The following is a 22,356-nucleotide window of genomic DNA, read 5'->3' on the forward strand; positions in this document are numbered from 1 at the left end:
AAAAAATAAAAAATAAATCTATACTTTACCCTCTGATGGCCCCCGGTGTCCCGCTTCGCTCGGTCCCGGCTGCCGGCAGTGAAGACTTTAAGACCTTCCGACGTCAGCGTCACGTGACCCGTCACATGACTCTGACGTCAGCGAAGGTCCTTCTTCATTCAACCCCGAAGTGCCGGGAACCAAGCAGGAGCGCTGCGCGGGCCGTCAGAAGGTGAGAATATATGTATTTTTTCTTTTATTCTTTTTTTTTTAATGGTACCTGGGTCTGGATGCGAGTCCTCTCATCCACACCCGGGTACCATCCGCACATTAGACCGCATAAAAAGCGCATCAACATATACAGTGATGCGGATTCCATGCGGTCTAATGCAAGTCAATGGCGGCAAAAGAGCAGCGTTTCCGCAAAATTAATTGACATGCTGCGGATTTTTGACCGCAGCGTTTACGCTGCGGAAAAATCCGCATCATGGGCACAGCACATGCGGATTTCAATTGGGGAACATTGCTGCCCTTCTACCATGCGTTTTTAATGCATTTCCGCAGCGTTTACGCAACTGCAAAAACGCCGCGGAAACGCATGAAAAACGCATCGTGTGAACTCAGCCTTAGATCAGAAAGACACGGGGGACAGCAGTGTGAGCAGCCTCTTCTTTCTTCAGCACTCCTGGTATCTCCAGTATTAGATCAAATAGAGAGGCCAGCAGTGTAATCAGCCTTGTGGCCATTTTAATTCTACAGTGATTATCTCCATGGGAAAAAATGATTTTCATGTACTAATTAAAATAATTTAGAAATGCATTTATAATGATGTGTCTTTTAGTTTTGTTTTCTATTTTTGGAGAACCTCCTTTAAGATAGATCAGGCAATCCACTTGTTTTCCCGGCCACAACATACCCGTTTTTCAGTCTCCATGTTTGGTGCAGGAAACCTCCCTATGACTACTAGTATTCCTGTTACACTGGCTAAATCTACACAACCCATCAAAACATTAATGAAGCATATGGCTGACTTCCTGCTGAGGTTCTGCTTCATTTTAATCTTAGATTTCTGTCAATTGCTCTTCCTTTTAGAGACTAAAAGAACTCTAGCCTTCCGGCCCTCCTCATCCCTCAGCTGCAGCATGAAACAGACTCTCACGTCAAAATCTCACTATTCAAATACTCAAGTTCCCGAAGCTCCTTAAAAGCCCAATATTCACTCTTCCCGTGATCCTATGAGTGCTTCCCGAATCTAAACCCCCGCACTACTGATCATAGGGTTCCACAACAATGACAGCACCAGGCATCCATGGCTCATTTTAAGTTACTTAGTATAAAATTATCTTCTGAGTCATGCAAGCAACAATAAGGTTTATTAAAAAAAACTTTTTCTAACAGGAACCTGCTGTGTGTACACAATAAGTGCTCTCTTATGGCGCGTGTTGTGTGGGTGAGGCGAGTGCTGCTTTGTGACAAAATGAAGTAAGCACAAACTATAGCTTCACTTCTTATTTACTCGTGTTTTTTCCATTAGCTGGCATGGTACAGAAGCTGAAATCATAAAAACCCTATTTCGGGAATAGTGCTCCATGACGCGAATGCAGGAATCTTTAATTCCTGAAATAACATGACTGGGATCTGTCCCAACCAAAAGGTTTCGTACGGTTCCAACTGCTATGTTCATGTACTTAAAATAAAATGTGGCATTCTGCGAAAACTCCAGTTCCATCAGTATGCCCAATTATACCACAATAAAACTTTCTATCCTGAGGCCCGGGTATAAGGAGAGCTTATTTTTCTACATAAACTGGGCATCTTTGTTGGAATTATTTTCAGTGCCTTCTTCTATGATGGATTCTCATAGCAGATTTCATCTATAGCAGTGTAATCATAAATTTGTGGGTAAATTCTACCTCCAAACCAATATCAGAAATCTTAATTTACCCTATGCAGGCCCCATGTAATTGCAAACCCTATGCAGGCCCCATGTAATTGCAAACCCTATGCAGGCCCCATGTAATTGCAAACCCTATGCAGGCCCCATGTAAATGCAAACCCTATGCAGGCCCCATGTAAATGCAAACCCTATGCAGGCCTCATGTAATTGCAAACCCTATGCAGGCCCCATGTAATTGCAAACCCTATGCAGGCCCCATGTAAAGGCAAACCCTATGCAGGCCCCATGTAATTGCAAACCCTATGCAGGCCCCATGTAATTGCAAACCCTATGCAGGCCCCATGTAATTGCAAACCCTATGCAGGCCCCATGTAAATGCAAACCCTATGCAGGCCCCATGTAATTGCAAACCCTATGCAGGCCCCATGTAATTGCAAACCCTATGCAGGCCCCATGTAAAGGCAAACCCTATGCAGGCCCCATGTAAAGGCAAACCCTATGCAGGCCCCATGTAATTGCAAACCCTATGCAGGCCCCATGTAAAGGCAAACCCTATGCAGGCCCCATGTAATTGCAAACCCTATGCAGGCCCCATGTAAAGGCAAACCCTATGCAGGCCCCATGTAAAGGCAAACCCTATGCAGGCCCCATGTAAAGGCAAACCCTATGCAGGCCCCATGTAAATGCAAACCCTATGCAGGCCCCATGTAATTGCAAACCCTATGCAGGCCCCATGTAATTGCAAACCCTATGCAGGCCCCATGTAATTGCAAACCCTATGCAGGCCCCATGTAATTGCAAACCCTATGCAGGCCCCATGTAATTGCAAACCCTATGCAGGCCCCATGTAAATGCAAACCCTATGCAGGCCCCATGTAATTGCAAACCCTATGCAGGCCCCATGTAATTGCAAACCCTATGCAGGCCCCATGTAATTGCAAACCCTATGCAGGCCCCATGTAATTGCAAACCCTATGCAGGCCCCATATAAATGCAAACCCTATGCAGGCCCCATGTAATTGCAAACCCTATGCAGGCCCCATGTAAATGCAAACCCTATGCAAGCCCCATGTAATTGCAAACCCTATGCAGGCCCCATGTAATTGCAAACCCTATGCAGGCCCCATGTAATTGCAAACCCTATGCAGGCCCCATGTAATTGCAAACCCTATGCAGGCCCCATGTAATTGCAAACCCTATGCAGGCCCCATGTAATTGCAAACCCTATGCAGGCCCCATGTAATTGCAAACCCTATGCAGGCCCCATGTAATTGCAAACCCTATGCAGGCCCCATGTAAATGCAAACCCTATGCAGGCCCCATGTAATTGCAAACCCTATGCAGGCCCCATGTAAATGCAAACCCTATGCAGGCCCCATGTAAATGCAAACCCTATGCAGGCCCCATGTAATTGCAAACCCTATGCAGGCCCCATGTAAATGCAAACCCTATGCAGGCCTCATGTAATTGCAAACCCTATGCAGGCCCCATGTAATTGCAAACCCTATGCAGGCCCCATGTAAATGCAAACCCTATGCAGGCCCCATGTAAAGGCAAACCCTATGCAGGCCCCATGTAATTGCAAACCCTATGCAGGCCCCATGTAATTGCAAACCCTATGCAGGCCCCATGTAATTGCAAACCCTATGCAGGCCCCATGTAATTGCAAACCCTATGCAGGCCCCATGTAAATGCAAACCCTATGCAGGCCCCATGTAATTGCAAACCCTATGCAGGCCCCATGTAATTGCAAACCCTATGCAGGCCCCATGTAAATGCAAACCCTATGCAGGCCCCATGTAAAGGCAAACCCTATGCAGGCCCCATGTAATTGCAAACCCTATGCAGGCCCCATGTAATTGCAAACCCTATGCAGGCCCCATGTAAATGCAAACCCTATGCAGGCCCCATGTAAATGCAAACCCTATGCAGGCCCCATGTAAATGCAAACCCTATGAGGCCCCATGTACAACCCCTGGCAAAAATTATGGAATCACCGGGCTCAGAGGATGTTCATTCAGTTGTTTAATGTTGTTGAAAAAAAGCAGACAACAAAAAGTCAATATCGACTCTCCAACGAGCTTTGTCACATAACTTAGGATAATAGCCAAAACCAAAATCTCAATTTGTAGACACTATGTTTCAGGGTACTGCCTCTCTTCAGTGCAAAGTGTGAGAGGTGTCTGACCATTATCCTTTTACCCTTCAGCATTTAAGAAATTTCTCATCAGTACTGCTTACCTGAACTTGGTTGAGCTTGTGAAATTATTTAATGCCAATTGTCTAGCCATCTTTTAATCGATCTTCTACAAATTAGTTATTTCCTAAAGAAATATCTCTAAGTGACAATGAGTTTGCTTTTCTCTAGTAGCCTGTATATTACACTACGCTGAATGAGATCTTACTAAATCATATTTATACAGTGCAGTTAGAAGTTGGCTGGGGATGTTGCATTTTTGTTTTGCTTTAAGTTATAGATAGCTCAATGGTTAAAAGGAGAAAAAAATGAAGAATAAATGGACAGAACATATTTCTATCCAATAGACATTATTTTTTTTTTTTTACATTGGTACATGAAATATCTAGGACATGTTTTTTTCAGGTGAATTACTACTAGAGTTCATGACCATTCCCAATAGGGTACACCTTGCCCTAGTGGGATAGCTTCTTTTAAAAAAAAAATTGTAAAAGTCAACTATGTACCCTATGTTTTTTACATGTATTACTACTATTTACTTGCTTTCTGCAGGGTATACAGTCATTGTTTTAATTCTAAGTTCTGTCTGTTAATGGCCACTGTGTGAATGTGCACCTACATATTACACTTATACCAACAGATCTGCTTTCCCATATTTTCGGTTTTGCTTTAGTTCTTTGTACATTTCGAGGTGTGCCCCCCACAATGTTGGGCTGTGCACCTTGTCTATTTAGCTTTCCGTAATAAACAGTCCGGGTCTTTCTGGGCCCCCACTCACTTTGAGGCCTGCTGGCACATAGCGAGGTGAATTACTACAGTTAGGGGTCATCCTGATTGGGGGGGTACACCTCGTCACTATGCGATGGCTTTAATGCTTTTTCTGAGCAAACTAACTACCCTATGTTGTCAACTAAGTACCTTATGTTTTTTTTACATATATTACGCCTATCTATTTACTTACTTAAGGGTATACATTCTTTTTTTTTTATTCTAGGTTACACACGAGTTTTGATTGGTCCAAGCTTAACTTATATTATTCATCAACAGCAACAAGTACTAAGCCAAGTAAAATCACTGTGTAATGGGTAACCTACCATCACTACTTACCGTGGTTATAAATCGATACATAGGCTGCCGCCTTTCTGTATATTTCACGGTGATGGGACTCAAGTCATACCGGAACCAGATTGCCGGGATGATTCTTCCCGTGTGGCTGTATGCTACATATTCCTAAAGAAACAAACAAAAAGAACACAATATTGATAGACAGGATGTTCATAATCCATTTTAAATTTATAATAATAATAATAATAATATTTTTTATTTATATAGCGCCAACATATTCCACAGCACTTTACAATTAAGCGGGGAGTCGGGGTCATGTACAGACAATAAATTCAATATAAGGTAAGACAGTTTAAACAGTTACATAAGGATTGAGGTCCCTGTTCGCAAGCTTACAATCTACAAGGAAATGGGGGGACACAATAGGTGAAAAGTGCTTGTTATTTCAGGTCTGGCAATTATAATAAATAGGGATTATCATATAAAGCTGTATCATCAGCCAGTATGTTTAAGTGCAATAATCAAATATCGAGTGCAGTTATCATGTGCATGGAGGGTTTGGAGACAGATGAATGGTAGGGTGCAGATTCTGAATAATATTTAGAAGGAGGGAACAGGGGAAAGTTAGTTTACTGGGTATTTGAGGTGGTTTTTAATGCGCGCTTGAAGACATGGGGGCTAGGCATCAATCGGATTGTCTAAGGTACTGCATGCCAGAGAACTAGCACAGCACGAGAGAAGTCTTGGAGACGGAGGTGCGAGGTTCAGATTATGGGGGATGTTAGTCTTAGGTCATTTGTGGAACGGATGGCACGTGTAGAGAGAAGAGATATAAGGTGGTGCAGAACTGTGGAGCGCTTTGTGGGTGAGAGTGATGAGTTTATATTGGACCCTGTAGCAAATGGGTAACCAGTGTAATGACTGGCACAAGATGGAGGCATCGGTGAAGCGGCTGGACAGAAATACGACCCTGGCTGCCGCATTCAGGATGGATTGGAGAGGAGAAAGTTTAGTAAGAAGGCAAAGCCAAGAAATACTGCTGAGCACAGTCACGCCATGATTAATTACAATAAGAATAGAAGAGACCTTCTTTGGTTATCGAAGGATTACATTACTGTTCGGTTTTGTAACTTTGTTGGAATTTTTTTATTTTCTTTAAGAAGTCTGTCTTTCAGTTTCTTGCCTTCTGGCAACCCCCTTTCTGTGCAGTTTAAGAATAAAACTGACATCATGCTTCTAGATCATGTGTTTCCCGTTGCCAGCTTTATTCATACCTTATTAGCTACAGTGTACTGGTATGAAAACTTCTGCTTTCCGCTCAGCTCTTCATATACGGTTGGTACGATCTTTAATATGTAGTCATGAGATGCCAAGGCTGTAAAAAAAAGAAAAAAAAAAAAAAGAAATAACAGAAATTCTTAGCAAAAATGAATATATACATGATATATGTATGTACGGATTTTTTTTTACTTTTTATGTCACCATGAGACAGGCTGCCTCTTCTCAACGATCTGTCACTGCCATATTAGAGAATAGTGTGGGCTCCGGACCCCACTCTTATGTGCATTGCCTGTTATATGGCAGTCCCTAGAGCTTGGAACAACAGCAACAATGAAGCCAGTTACTTAGGGTTTACTGCGAAAATGAAGGGTAAAAAAGGAAAATACAATTCTGTCTTTATAGATAGTTTGGGGTCCAAATTAGGAAAGAAATGTGTAGCACTGTCCAGCTCACAGAGGATTTCTTAGACTACAACACTGCAGGAAGCCCTGTGCTGGACGCAACACTAGGTCAAAGACAGTTTTCATCCAACATATCCAGGTTTTGTTTTTTTCTGCAAAAAGGTTTTGATCTATTATAAGAAATTGACAGCACGTACCATTAGAAGCAAGTTTATCTGCTCCTCCCAAGGCATTAAATGCACCGTGAATGTTTGTAACCTGAAAAACAAGCAAGCAAAATTATATAACGACCAAGAGAAAGGATGTGTTAGCCATAAAGGACTACCGAATTTTGGCTTAAAGAAGCACTTCTCCCATCAAAGTTTGTATCCTCTTAATATATTGCAATTATAATATTATATAGCACTGTGTACTTACAATTGCTCATTTGGCCTTTCTACCCACTTAATTATTCTTTTTTCTCTGCTCTATGTAGAAACAGGAAGTCTCTTGTCCCTGAAGAAATCATTTCTCTCTTCAACTCCTGACCCACCTGCTCAACCCCTCCTCCCCCGCAATTGACTTTTACAGTGTTCGATGCGACGTACAGAGAAAATTGACCTCCTGTTTTTACATAGAGCTTAGAACGTTTCAGCTAGTCAGTTTTTAATTATGTGATGTCATAGACCTAATGGAAAACAGAAGAATTAGCTGGGTAGAAAGGCAAAATGAGCAATTGTAAGTACACAGTGCTGTATAATATAATGACTAATATATTAAGAGGATAAAAATTTTGATGCGAGTGCATCTTTAAAGGCTCTAGAAAAAAAATTTAGTATTTTTTTTAAAGTGTGCACACTTTGGGTATATCTTAGAACAGCTATGGAAGTTTGCTCAGCTCTGGGTGTCTGTAATAAATTCTACAATCCAGGCCATAATGAGTTTAAATAAAAAGAGTTTGATAAATTTTTCTATCATGGCCAACATTAGCTTTAGAGCAATTTCTGCTACAGTGGCTCTTCTATGTGAAGAACCGCATGGGATAGCCTTCACTGCCTATTCAAATCAATAATCAGGACCTTGACCCCGTTTCCATTTCACTGGTTATCCTTGTTTAAATCACTTACTAACCACTGCACACTGGGAATACCCCCCTACACCTGCGATTCTGGAGTTGATGTGACCAAGTATGGAGTCTTTAGCCAAAATTGCTTATTTCTTATACTTACCCATTTTTTCTGGATTCAAACACATTAACATCATAAATTTACCAACTGCCTAATATATCCCATAGTGATGGTTTGTTTGCGACCAATTCGCAAGAAAGAGCTGGCTCCCATCTGTGAGCGGTGGGAATCGGTACCCCAGTCACAGCCGATTACAGTCTCTGAAAAGGCCTCACTAGGGTGTAACATGACGGTGTTCAGCTGCCGACTTGACTGAATCCCTGAAGACATTGGTGATTTACCATAAATATGTGGTCACCTTTTGGAAAACATGTTGGGATCCGTTGGCAGCTGAAAAGAGTCAGCTATTTTTAGGAGCCCAATGATCTAGATCATCAAAAAGAGCTTGACTCCCCATTACTAATACCCCACCTCTTGAGAGGTGACATGGTGATGATCTAAGCAATGTTATGCACTTCTCATCGCAGTGTATATATAAATATACACACACGTTATTAGAAAACTCGACGTTTCCGATTTGTCCATCTCTTTGGATGACTGTTGTGTACACCAAGTCCCATATTATACCCTTAAAGCTTAGGAGTGTCTCAGGGTGGGTGGAAAGGTTAGATAACATAGGTGGCATAATAAACAGTCATTGAGGTCATGTACTGAGCTCATCCAAACACCATCAGCACAAGACGCACATTCAGACTACTCACTCCCATTGATGTAGGAAAACTAAAGAGATCACCAAGATTGCATTAAGCTACAGCTTGCATGACCGTATCTTGCCACATCCTTAAAAAGCTGGTGCAAGCATTGTTCTGGTGACGCAATCGCTTCAGGCGATTTAATCACAAACTAGTCTTTGAGTAAACAGTAATGTTCCAGAAAAGTATATTGTCTGAAGTCAAGCACTTGGATGCTCCATGCCTCATAGCAGAAAGAAAGAACACTGCTTCAATGTAACCATGGTCTAGGTCTTTCAATAAATTTGCTGTTAAAGGGGTTTTCTACTTTCGGAAAGCCCCTCTACCTCGTCTGCGGTTTGTTTTATTAAAAAAAAAAAAACCACTAACTGCCTTATTTAACCTACCTGGATCCAGCGCCAAGTTTCTCACGTTGTAACATTATCCATTATGGTCATCACATCGACAGCAATAACTGAACTCTGCGGTCATGCCGTCAACTTGGACAGAGTCTCTATGCTCACTGATTGGCTCCAGTGCTGCTGACGTGACATCAGCGCTGCAGACGACAACAGATGTTGGGAGCAGCGGAGGAGACTTACTGCATGTCCTGGGTAGGGAGAGTTAAGAGCTTTTTGTTTTTTTTGGAAAACAAACTGCAGCCGGGATACAGGGGTTTTCCTAAACTGGAAAACCCCTTTTAAATTTTTGATGATGGAAAAATTTAATTTATCATCATGATAAGTGTTAGATCACTGGTCATCCTCTCCATAGGAGGACCATCATTCAAGAGAACAGGGGTCCTGTGTCCCCAGTTTAAAAGCATCAGCAGTGCGCCTTTAAGGTCTAAGCGACTAACGCGGATCTCCATCAGTCCTATATACCATGAATGGAGGGCAATGCGCATGCACAAACGCAGCTCTACTAAAACAGGGGACACTTGTAGTTGCTGCTGGTCTTGCCAAAGGAATCATCCGCTATCTACCACTTATCACATTTTCCTATGGATAAGGGACTAGTTTTGCTTATGAGAAAACTTCATTAATGGAAATGCAAAAAAGGCCATGAGTCATCCTTTAAAAAAAGACCAAAAAATAAAGGTCTGTTTACATGGATCAACTTGCGGCATGATATGACCGCTAATTGGTGAACTTTCACCAATCAGCAGTTGTTCGACCGCCTGTTTACACAGGCAGATCAAAGCAAACACTACGCATTGTACTAGATCGCTCAGTGTGCATAGGCTGCCGTAGTTCTTGGCATTGCGAGTCCTGTTCACACAGGACGATGCACCGGCGAGAACGAGGATTTTCTTTGGTGTGGTACAAAAGATCACTTGACCCGATGAACTAGCGTTTTGCTCATTCATCAGGTGATCGGCAGCCTGTTTACATGGCAAGCTAATCAAGAAATGATTGTTTCTAACAACGGTCGTTCATGATTATTTTGAGGTGTAAATACCGCCTAATGCCAGAGTCGGTACGACTAACAGATTCTAATAACATCCTTCTTTGTACAGTTATCATGGAGACAATGTGAATCCAAGTCACCTACTGTAACAATATGTGGTCATCAATGTAATTGGTGACCTGAAGCCTAATCTGCTCTAATTCCGCTCATAAAATGGTAAATTTATTATCAACGAGGAAAGCTTTCAAAAAGGATTGTAAGGTCGATCTAGCATGGATTTGCACAGTAAGTACACCAGCCCCACAGGTCTAAGAGAGCTGTTTAAAAATGTGCACAGTTTGTATTATAAATTTCTGGGCAAAGTTCCTCCTTAAAGAGGTTCTCCACTCAAATATTTAATCTACCAGTTGGGAGCAAAGGGGGTAATACAATAAAAGAAGCTATACTCCCCTCTGCAGTGTGCTCCCTGCTACAACGCTGCCATACATAGAGAAATGATATCACCAACCACCAGTTACTCTATAGCAGGGATGTCAAACTCAAACACACAGAGGGCCAAAATGAAAAACTTGGACAAAGCCATGGGTCAACCAGTATACAGTATAATGGACCTAACATATTCCTCCATACAGAATAATGGGCCCCACATAGTCCTCCATACAGAATAATGGACACCACATAGTCCTCCATACAGAATAATGGGCAGCACATAGTCCTCCATACAGAATAATGGGCACCACATAGTCCTCCATACAGAATAATGGGCACCACATAGTCCTCCATACAGAATAATGGGCACCACATAGTCCTCCATACAAAATAATGGGCCCCACATAGTCCTCCATACAAAATAATGGGCCCCACATAGTCCTCCATACAAAATAATGAGCCCCACATAGTCCTCCATAAAGAATAATGGGCAGCACATAGTCCTCCATACAGAATAATGGGCACCACAGTCCTCCATACAGAATAATGTGCACCACATAGTCCTCCATACAGAATAATGTGCACCACATAGTCCTCCATACAGAATAATGTGCACCACATAGTCCCCCATACAGAATAATGGGCTCCACATAGTCCTCCATACAGAATAATGTGCACCACATAGTCCTCCATACAGAATAATGTGCACCACATAGTCCTCCATACAGAATAATGTGCACCACATAGTCCTCCATACAGTATAATGGGCACCACATAGTCCTCCATATGGAATAATGGGCACCACATAGTCTTCCATACGGAATAATGGGCACCACATAGTCCTCCATACGGAATAATGGCCACCACATAGTCCTCCATACAGAATAATGGCCACCACATAGTCCTCCATACGGAATAACGGGCACCACATAGTCCTCCATACAGTATAACGGGCACCACATAGTCCTCCATACAGAATAATGGGCCCCACATAGTCCTCTATACAGTATAATGGGCCCCACATAGTCCTCCAAACAGAATAATGGGCCCCACATAGTCCTCCACACAGAATAATGGGCCCTACATAGTGGTAGTGGTTCTGGTGTCACGGGCCAAATATAATCACCTTGCGGGCCAGATTTGGCCCATGTGCCAGAGTATGACATGTATGATCTATAGTATGGCTTCTGGTCCACAAGTCAGTCGACGTGGCAGTGCTGGAGCAGGGTTCGGGGGGGGGGGGGGGGGGGAGTATAGCTTCTTTTATTATTTTACCCCCATGGTTCCCCACTTGCAGATTTACCATTTGGGCGGAGAACCCCTTTAAAACTTTCTAATCCTCAATAAATCAATATACTACAATACACCACATAAATCAGTTATGCCGGCACAAGGGGTATTTTTTATTGCAGCTTCCTGTAGAAACCAGTATCACAGGTTTACACATAGTATTCTTTTCTCCTAAGTGGTCCGGGGAACAATTCTTAAAGCTTCTTCTGGCACAAACTGATGTAAAAACTTAAAGTAGAAGGAAGAGGACCAGCAAAACAGAACTAGATGGAAACTGTCCCAGTAATCACTAACATGGCATTTATAAACCTGAAGACATGACATACTGGAACTTATTATTCACAAACTTCAAGAATTAAGAAAAACTTAAAATTAGCCTGAAAACTCAAGACATGACATATTGGAGAACTGCTTCTCGTGTAATCATCAAGTATCAAATAACTCACTAACTGCGGCAGTGCCTAAAATAGCATTAAAGATGTTCTTACAAACTTTAAATGGATTGTCCCCTGATATAAACGTTAAATGGTAATGGGCCTAGTGTGCGGCAATAAATACATAAAAACGTATGCTCTCCTCCTGTATGGCGCTGCTTCTCCAGTCGATACTTTGCTCCCTCAATGGACAACCCCTTTAATGGCTGTAACATTCCCCAATACACTAAGCAGTGGAGCAGAAGTCAGCTGATGTGCATGCTTACCTGCAGAGTATCTCCAAAGCTTAGCTTGTGAATGAAGTGGCTCATGTCAGGGTTCTGAGGCTGAGCGGTGGCACTGTGTGTGGATACATGGAAATTCCCAGGCACCTAAAACCAACCATTGGTAACATTAGATGGATAAACATTTACTACTCATCTACCGGAGTTGTCTACATTCTTCACTGTAGATTATGTGCCTAAGGTCTAAGCAGCAGTGGACAACCTGCAACAATGGATCTGGAGGCTGTACATTATAGGAGAAAAGAGAGATGATCCAGCTTCCAATCCAAAGTCCAAGAACATATTAAAAAATGTAGGTATTTTATTATCAAAGTTAAAATGTAGCCACAAGAAAAAATATATATGAAAAAACAGAAACTGGCAATCTGATACTGACAACACCACACGCGTTTCGCGTTCTTAAACTTTCGAACCAAGTTTAAGAACGTAGGTATATAAAGTGATATATTTCACTCCCATGACACACTGCATGGTATGAGCCGTCATCTAAACAGCATGCCCACCTATCTTGGACATCATTGCCAATTGACGAACTGAAACACCTTACTGGGGGGGAGCTATTCCAATGATATCCCTAAGCTAAGTATTGATTTATTAAAAAACAGTTATCAAAAATGAATGACTGTATCATGAACTTACACCGTATGTACTCCTGATGAGCCTATTTGAGGAGAAACGCGTCGAGTTTAGCATACTTTGTACATTTGTTAAACTAATTTCTTCTAAAATTTCCAATTTTGGGGTCAGTACACTTTGTACATCTTTTTACAGTATTGGATTAATATCTATATTTAGTCATAGGAGTATTTATTAACTCTATGACAGACAGGTTGATATACAGTAATTGTTTGGCTGAGTTTTTTTGGTACATGATATTTGACATCCTGCGATGCAACCAATGCGATTAGGCTGTGCCAATTCTTCATAGTGGACTGGACATTTATATACACTGCTCAAAAAAATAAAGGGAACACTCAAATAAAACATCCTAGATCTGAATGAATGAAATATTCTCATTGAATACTTTGTTCTGTACAAAGTTGAATGTGCTGACAACAAAATCACACAAATCATCAATGGAAATCAAATTTATTAACCAATGGAGGCCTGGATTTGGAGTCACCCCCAAAATTAAAGTGGAAAAACACACTACAGGCTGATCCAACTTTGATGTAATGTCCTTAAAACAAGTCAAAATGAGGCTCAGTATTGTGTGTGGCCTCCACGTGCCTGTATGACCTCCCTAAAACGCCTGGGCATGCTCCTGATGAGGTTGCGGATGGTCTCCTGTGGGATCTCCTCCCAGACCTGGACTAAACCATCCGCCAACTCCTGGACAGTCTGTGGTGCAACGTGACGTTGGTGGATGGAGCGAGACATGATGTCCCAGATGTGCTCAATCGGATTCAGGTCTGGGGAACGGGTGGGCCAGTCCATAGCTTCAATGCCTTCATCTTGCAGGAACTGCTGACACACTCCAGCCGCATGAGGTCTGGCATTGTCCTGCATTAGGAGGAACCCAGGGCCAACCGCACCAGCATATGGTCTCGCAAGGGGTCTGAGTATCTCATCTCGGTACCTAATGGCAGTCAGGCTACCTCTGGCGAGCACATGGAGGGCTGTGCGGCCCTCCAAAGAAATGCCACCCCACACCATTACTGACCCACTGCCAAACCGGTCATGCTGAAGGATGTTGCAGGCAGCAGATCGCTCTCCACGGCATCTCCAGACTCTGTCACGTCTGTCACATGTGCTCAGTGTGAACCAGCTTTCATCTGTGAAGAGCACAGGGCGCCAGTGGCGACTTTGCCAATCCTGGTGTTCTGTGGCAAATGCCAAGCGTCCTGCATGGTGTTGGGCTGTGAGCACAAGCCCCATCTGTGGACGTCGGGCCCTCATACCACCCTCATGGAGTCGGTTTCTAACGGTTTGTGCAGACACATGCACATTTGTGGCCTGCTGGAAGTCATTTAGCAGGACTCCGGCAGTGCTCCTCCTGTTCCTCCTTGCACAAAGGAGGAGGTAACGGTCCTGCTGCTGGGTTGCTGCCCTCCTATGGCCCCCTCAACATCTCCGGGTATCTGCTCCATGCTCTGGACACTGTGCTGACAGACACAGCTACCCTTCTAGCCACAGCTCGCACTGATGTGCCATCCTGGATGAACTGCACTACCTGAGCAACTTCTGTGGGTTGTACTGTATACTGTAGACACCGCCTCATGCTACTGTACGTCTAGGGGTGAGAGCAATGGCAAACTGAAAAAGTGACCAAAACCACAGCCAAAAAGGATGAGAACAGAGAAATGGTCTGTGATCACCACCTGCTGAACCTCTCCTTTATAGGGGGTATCTTACTAATTGCCTATCATTTCTACCAGTTGTCTGTTCCATTTGCACAACAGCAGGAGAAATTGATTCATAATCAGTGTTGCTTCATAACTGGACAGGTAGATTTCACAGAAGTGTTATTGACTTGGAGTTACATTGTGTTAAGTGTTCCCCTTATTTTTTTGAGCAGTGTATTATATTTTTGTACATATTATTTGGATTGGGTTATATGGGTCCTATTTTGATGCAGTTTATTCAACACAGGGGTTAATAGGGAATACTAGGGTGAGTCGACTAAGATTTTTTATGAATAATAATAAAATGATGTTTTTATAAGTGTACAATCTGTGAATATATTAAAATGGCATCTCGTCTAATATCAAAAAGGTGTCAATCCCACCTCCACTGTGTAATAAATATACGTTGACAGCAAGCATTATTTAACACCAACTCTACCTGTAGATAGCATATGTACAATAAAAGTCCAAGCAGTATTATTATTTCTCATGACCTATTTCTTTCTCTTGATATATACCGTATTATTCTACATTCATGAAGGGACTTGTATACTTGGCTCCGCTCCAACTCTCCAGACTGTTCTATCACAATGAATAGTTCCTATCTATGTACAATTATTCCAGTACGATTTATGTGCCACCCATATTACGGCATGAGCTTTCACATAACCCACATCCATATATTATCAATTATTAACAATTCATCCAGGCATCATTTGAAGACCCATATATAATTAGATTTCATCACAAAGGTAACGGTGAACGCACAGCCCGGTTATGTCAGGAATTCCACATAGTCTCTGCCGCAGAATGGATTCAGCTATATAAATACACCATTTATATGAACGCGGCTGTAGAGGGGAGGAATGTGTTACGCAAATCACTAAGGATGGAGCTTGTAGTAAAATACTACTACCTACTCACAGTACAATTACAAGGGACATTAGTAAGTATAGCACAAGCACAGTACCTTGTTTATAGTGAAGCGGCCTTCAAATCGACATCCATTTCCATTATTCAGAGGGATTTTCATAGAGTTATCAATGTGTCCAACTTCATGTCTGCCCATTTCATCCTGAATATCCAGCCCCACCACTAAGAAAAGAGAAATGTTCACACAATTATTGTAACATAAAAAATCTGCAGACCCCATCAGTCCAAGCAACGCTGCTGAAAATCTGCAGACCCCATCAGTCCAAGCAACGCTGCTGAAAATCTGCAGACCCCATCAGTCCAAGCAACGCTGCTGAAAATCTGCAGTTCCCATCAGTCCAAGCAAGGCTGCTGAAAATCTGCAGACCCCATCAGTCCAAGCAAGGCTGCTGAGAATCTGCAGTTCCCATCAGTCCAAGCAAGGCTGCTGAGAATCTGCAGTTCCCATCAGTCCAAGCAAGGCTGCTGAAAATCTGCAAACCCCATCAGTCCAAGCAAGGCTGCTGTAAATCTGCAGACCCCATCAGACCAAGCAAGGCTGCTGTAAATCTGCAGACCCCATCAGACCAAGCAATGCTGCTTAAAATCTGCAGACCCCATTAGTACAAGCAACGCTGCTGAAAATCTGCAGACCCCATCAGTCCAAGCAATGCTGCTTAAAATCTGCAGAACCCCTCAGTCCAATGGGTGTTGTCTCATTAAAAAACAAAACAAAAAGAAAAAACTTTAATATGAATTGGTCACTATAAAGGAGCTGCTTAATCTACCCGCAGCATATTGTAGAGACAGGAGCTGAGCAACTTCATGCATATTTTTTGCTGGACATTGTCTAACTTGATTGAAATCTCTGGTTTTTCTATTCTTATGAGTGCAGTGGGCGGTCACAAGCATTGATTGACAGCCACCCCTGCAGGAGCATGCATTCAGAGATAGCAGTCAATCAGTCTTCTCACCACCCTAAGGACCCCCTAGGTATGAATAAAGCTGTGGCTATACGGCGGCTTGTGTCATTCCAAAGAAATTCTCTTGACAAGTCACACAACCAAAAACATTTGTGCAATTTGTCTACAACTTGCCACTATTTTAGAGCTGTGAATTTGCTGTAAAAAAAACAAAAAAGCAACACTTTTATAATCATCATATTATATAGCACGGTGTACTTACAATTGGTCATTTTGCCTTTCTACCCAACTAATTCTTCTCTGCTGTGTGTGGAAACAGGAAGTCTCTTGTCCCTGCATTTATCATTCCCCTCTACAATTCCTGACTCCCAGGTGTTGTGACTTATGACTCATACAGGGAAAATTGACCTCCTTTTTCTACATAGAGATTAGAAGGATTCAACTAGTCAGTTTTTAATCACGTGAAGTCAGACCTAAAAGGGAGAGAGAAGAATTAGCTGGGTAGAAAGGCAAAATGAGCAATTGTAAGTACACAGTGCCATATAATATGATGAGTGCAATATATTAAGAGGATACAAACTTTGATGGGAGTTCTTCTTTAATAAATGCATACACCCAGTTATAGGAGTACTGACTGAGTAAAGTGTTTGCTTTTAGTTATTTAGGGCAGAGGTGAACATAGCCGCATAGAGGCCCAGTGGCTATAGGGGCCCCACTTCTTCCCCTAAAATCACTTCTTTATTCTGATACAGTTAAAAAAACAAACAAACAATAAGTTAATTCATATAGTTATATAATATACAGAGTCACTGGTATGGTATATGAGGGGAGGTACAATACAGACCAAAAGTTTGGACACACCTTCTCATTTAAAGATTTTTCTGTATTTTGATGACTATGAAAATTGTACATTCACACTGAAGGCATCAAAACTATGAATTAACACATGTGGAATTATATACTTAACAAAAAAGTGTGAAACAACTGAAAATATGTCTTATATTCTAGGTTCTTCAAAGTAGCCACCTTTTGCTTTAATGACTGCTTTGCACACTCTTGGCATTCTCTTGATGAGCTTCAAGAGGTAGTATGTATGCATGTATATATATTTATTTATTTATTATAATCTTATAATCGGCTTATCCCGTCTGTCTGGCCGTCCAGGAAATCCCACGTCGCTGATTGGTCCGGCTGCGGCCAATCAGCGACGCAGGATTTCAGAACAAGATGGCGACCGTTAGCGGCACGGAGGTCAGCGGCAATGCAGCCGGGAGATCTCCCGGCTGCTCGCAGCAGAAGTACCCCGACCGGCGGCCTCGCTCCTCCCTTCAAACTTGACCGGTGCTAGCCGGTCATCTCCCGGCTGCTCGCAGCAGAAGTACCCCGACCGGCGGCCTCGCTCCTCCCTTCACACTTGACCGGTGCTAGCCGGTCATCTCCCGGCTGCTCGCAGCAGAAGTACCCCGACCGGCGGCCTCGCTCCTCCCTTCACACTTGCCGTCGGGAGATCAGCGGCCCTAGCCATTTTGGGTTGATATTGTTAAGAAATATATTATAGGGTCGTACTTCTTTAGTCTGATGATTTATTTAAAAATATAGTTAGATATTGATGTAATAGTTTATATATTTTGATCATCTGTTTAATAATTTCGTTCAGTTCTATTAAGTTCTATAAGCAATAATATTTAATGATAAAGTATTATTTTACCCAGAAAATCCTGTGTATTCATTGCATTATTCTTAAATCTTCATAGCGGCATCTGCAGCATGTGCTACTAAAGTGAATGCAGATTTGCGCCTCTCCACGCACTTAGTCCCGGCGTGGAAAGCAGCGAATCTACAGACAGCAGCTAATCACAGCAGTATCTGAGAGCGCGTGCTGCGCCTCACATCCTGCCAGGAGCTGCTGTAGACAAGACAGACAGCGCTGGAGCAGAGGTAAGGAAAGAAGGTGAGTATTAGGGTTTAGCTTTTTAACTGTGCTGTGGGGATGGGGGAATGAGGAGGTCATACAACACCAGGATGAGGGGGCCATACAAGCCAGGATGAGGAGGCCATACAAGCCAAGATAAGGGGGCCATACAAACCAGGATTAGGGGAATGACGGAGCCTTACAAACCACAATTAGGGGATGAGGGAGCCATACATACCAGGATATGGAAATTTAACAGTAGCTGCTGCATTTCCCACCCTAGGAAATACTCAAGTCAATAAATTTTCCCAGTTTTTTGTTGTAAAATTAGGGGTCTCGGCTTATACTCGGGTCACCGCGCACAGGCAGCATGTGACCCCCGGCTGCAGCTGGCTCTTGCTTCCGCTTATGTCACAACTATTTGCGGCTGCAGCCAGGGGTCTCTTGTTCCGCGTACCACGGTGAATGACGGGCTGTGGGCGGGGTTATCCCCCATCCCGTCACACCCGGCATCCACCGCACGCGCATTCATTGACAGAGCGCGCGGTGGATGCTGGGTGTGACACGATGGGGGATAACCCCGCCCACAGCCCGTCATTCACCGTGGTACGCGGAAGAGGAGACCCCTGGCTGCAGCCGCAAATAGTTGTGATGTAAGCGGAAGCAAGAGCCGGCTGCAGCCGGGGGAATTACGTGCTGGCTGTGCGTCCTCAGCGATGTTGTCACAAGCAGTATTGACAACATGACGTAATTACAAAATTCATTAGGGGCCCCGGGGGGATATATTGGGGGGTTAATTTAAAGTAGTGCACAACCCATTTAAACACTGCTTCGCTGATTAGTCGCGCCCGGTCGGTCGCACACATATTCTAGAATGCCCGATGCGTTAGAATCGGGCCACCATCTAGTATGTATGTATGTATGTATGTATGTATGTATGTGTGTGTGTGTATATATATATATATATATATATATATATATATATATATATATATATATATATATATATATATATATATATATATATATATATATATATATATATATATATATATATATATATATATATATATATATATATATATATATATATATACATATACACACACACACACACACACACACACCACACACGTGGGCAGTGGGAAAACACACACACACACTTGTGGGCAGTGGGAAATTGGAGGGTAAGATTCTCTTCCTAGTATTCCCTAATAGTATATGGCCCTACATAAGCCACACAGGATGGAACCCTAAAATACAAGTAGATGGCGCCTCAGTTCCTCGAAGGATGACCCCATGGGCCTCTGGGTTTCCCTATTACCATAGTAATTACAGGTCCAGTATTAATAATACATGTTTAAGTGTCTCAGATTGACAGTCAGATAATGGACTGGATATACATAAACATCAGCTTGGCTTATGTTGGTCACCACTAAAAATTGGATGGATCCCTTTAACAATACATTAGATTGAAAACTTCCAGCATGTGTCTATACTCCTAATCTTGATCACACACTGTGCCTCAACCCATTTCCCCTTTGTGCTTTTGGTTCATCAGGAGGCCCTCAGATTAAGAGATGCCTATCCATAAATCAGATGCCTGTTGCTGTACTGCTTAGAGGAAGTGATTTTCGGGAAATTTTTTGTAAGACAATTCTATTTATTGCCCTTGAGAAATGTTTACTTACATTCACAGTTGAGGTTGGGTATGCTGATGTTCAGGCTCACATCTATTTTGCCACCACTCTCTTTATCGGGGTCATCTACGTACAGCTCATTAACACTGAAAGAGAAAATGCCAAAATGTTACTGGCTACTAGGTTATCACGGTGACTATGGAAAAAATCAAGAATTCCTGAGCATAAAATAGAAAACAGTCTCATTTTTATGGAAAGCAATTCAAGTATGATCAAATCTAGGATGTGCCAGCGCATGCGCAGTGTAAACCATCAGAAAGCATAGGAGGACATGTCTCCGAGCAAAACTCGGATGACTATGTAATGAAGGTGAATTTCTGAAAAATATCAAGAATTCCTGAGCGTAAAATAGAAAACAGTCTCATTTTTATGGAAAGCAATTCAAGTATGATAAAATCTAGGATGTGCCAGCGCATGCGCAGTGTAAACCATCAGAAAGCATAGGAGGACATGTCTCCGAGCAAAACTCGGATGACTATGTAATGAAGGTGAATTTCTGAAAAATATCAAGAATTCCTGAGCGTAAAATAGAAAACAGTCTCATTTTTATGGAAAGCAATTCAAGTATGATCAAATCTAGGATGTGCCAGCGCATGCGCAGTGTAAACCATCAGAAAGCATAGGAGGACATGTCTCCGAGCAAAACTCGGATGACTATGTAATGAAGGTGAATTTATGAAAAATATCAAGAATTCCTGAGCGTAAAATAGAAAAAACTTTTTAAATTTACACATTTTCAAAGAAATGCAATTCAAGTATGATTAAATTTAGGATGCGCCATCGCATGTGCAGTGTAAAGAATAGGACACGTCTGTAAGCAAAAGTCATGATTTTAGGACACGTCTCTAAGCAAAAGTCATGATTTTAATGTGGAGCCCAGTGATGTCCAACCGACATTCAAGGGGTCATATTCAGCCTTTGTGTATCAGCAGTGTGGGTCTCTGGTCGAGTCTAAATCCCTTATGGTGATTTCAGCAGACAGAGTGGTGGACAACAGACCTTGGTCACCGATGAAAACTCTGCCGTCTCCAGTCTCAGCTCATGTTCTGCCTAGGTTTGCATGCACACATCTATAGGGCTTGACTACATCAATATTTTCTCCTTATCCATCCATGATCATTGCTTTACAACATCCGCCAATTTTGTAAACCACACAATGCATCAAATGTCCATTCACACTCAATAATACTGGGCTGAGAATTTACAGACGTTTCTAATTTGTAAAGCATAGAATTATTTCTTCTACAATCAGCCATGGTAAATTGTATCTAGTAGAAATCTACTTTGCTAAATCTCATTTGGCAGATCTGGGTGTGAAACTGATGGGAAGGAGGCAATAAAACAATTATGCAACATCACAGCAGGATGGATAAATGTGTTCTGCTACTTTAGGACTATTTTGGGTGGGTTAAATGGGTGCGTTCCAATCATTACTCACAAGGTGATTACAAAATAAACTGGGTCAAAAAGGAAAATGACAGTGAAACTCATCGTTAGAATGGATGCAAAATACAACAAAACACTCGGGGAAAAAAATGCAACCTGAAGCTAGTCTGACAGATACAAAGGCGTAACAAGAACTCCGGTCCCCACAGCAAAATGAGAAGAGGAGACTGAAACAGCGGCACAAGTAACAAATAACTAAAAGGTGTTCATACTGTATCCTCACCCACTCCTTGTAGATTGTGAGCCCTCACGGGCAGTGTCCTCGGTCCTCCTGTACCAGTCACCGTCACGTTTTGTTAAAGATCATTGTAATTGTTCATGTATGTATACCCCTTTTTTCAGATGTAAAGAGCCATGTAATAAATGGCGCTATAATAATAATAATAATAATACACTGCTCAAAAAAATAAAGGGAACACTTAAACAACAGAATATAACTCCAAGTAAATCAAACTTCTGTGAAATCAAACTGTCCACATAGGAAGCAACACTGATTGACAATCAATTTCACATGCTGGTATGCAAATGGAATAGACAATAGATGGAAATTATTGGCAATTATCAAGACACACTCAATAAAGGAGTGGCTCTGCAGGTGGGGACCATAGACCACA

General features: G+C 42.3%; 1 protein-coding gene across 1 annotated transcript in view; it reads right to left on the reverse strand.

Moving 5' to 3' along the window:
* ERGIC1 (endoplasmic reticulum-golgi intermediate compartment 1) overlaps positions 1 to 22,356 on the reverse strand; it is a 101,159-nt gene that overhangs the window by 20,535 nt on the left and 58,268 nt on the right. The window contains exons 4-9 of the mRNA XM_073651309.1: positions 20,288 to 20,382; positions 15,820 to 15,944; positions 12,487 to 12,591; positions 7,018 to 7,078; positions 6,413 to 6,513; positions 5,181 to 5,303 (exon numbers count right to left, since the gene is read on the reverse strand). Of these exons, the coding sequence (XP_073507410.1) occupies positions 5,181 to 5,303; positions 6,413 to 6,513; positions 7,018 to 7,078; positions 12,487 to 12,591; positions 15,820 to 15,944; positions 20,288 to 20,382 (610 nt within the window). The remainder of the gene's footprint in view (positions 1 to 5,180; positions 5,304 to 6,412; positions 6,514 to 7,017; positions 7,079 to 12,486; positions 12,592 to 15,819; positions 15,945 to 20,287; positions 20,383 to 22,356) is intronic.

Source organism: Phyllobates terribilis, unplaced genomic scaffold, assembly GCF_046119375.1.
Source record: "Phyllobates terribilis strain yellow unplaced genomic scaffold, ASM4611937v1 Scaffold_11__3_contigs__length_659146591, whole genome shotgun sequence".
Lineage (NCBI taxonomy): Eukaryota > Metazoa > Chordata > Amphibia > Anura > Dendrobatidae > Phyllobates > Phyllobates terribilis.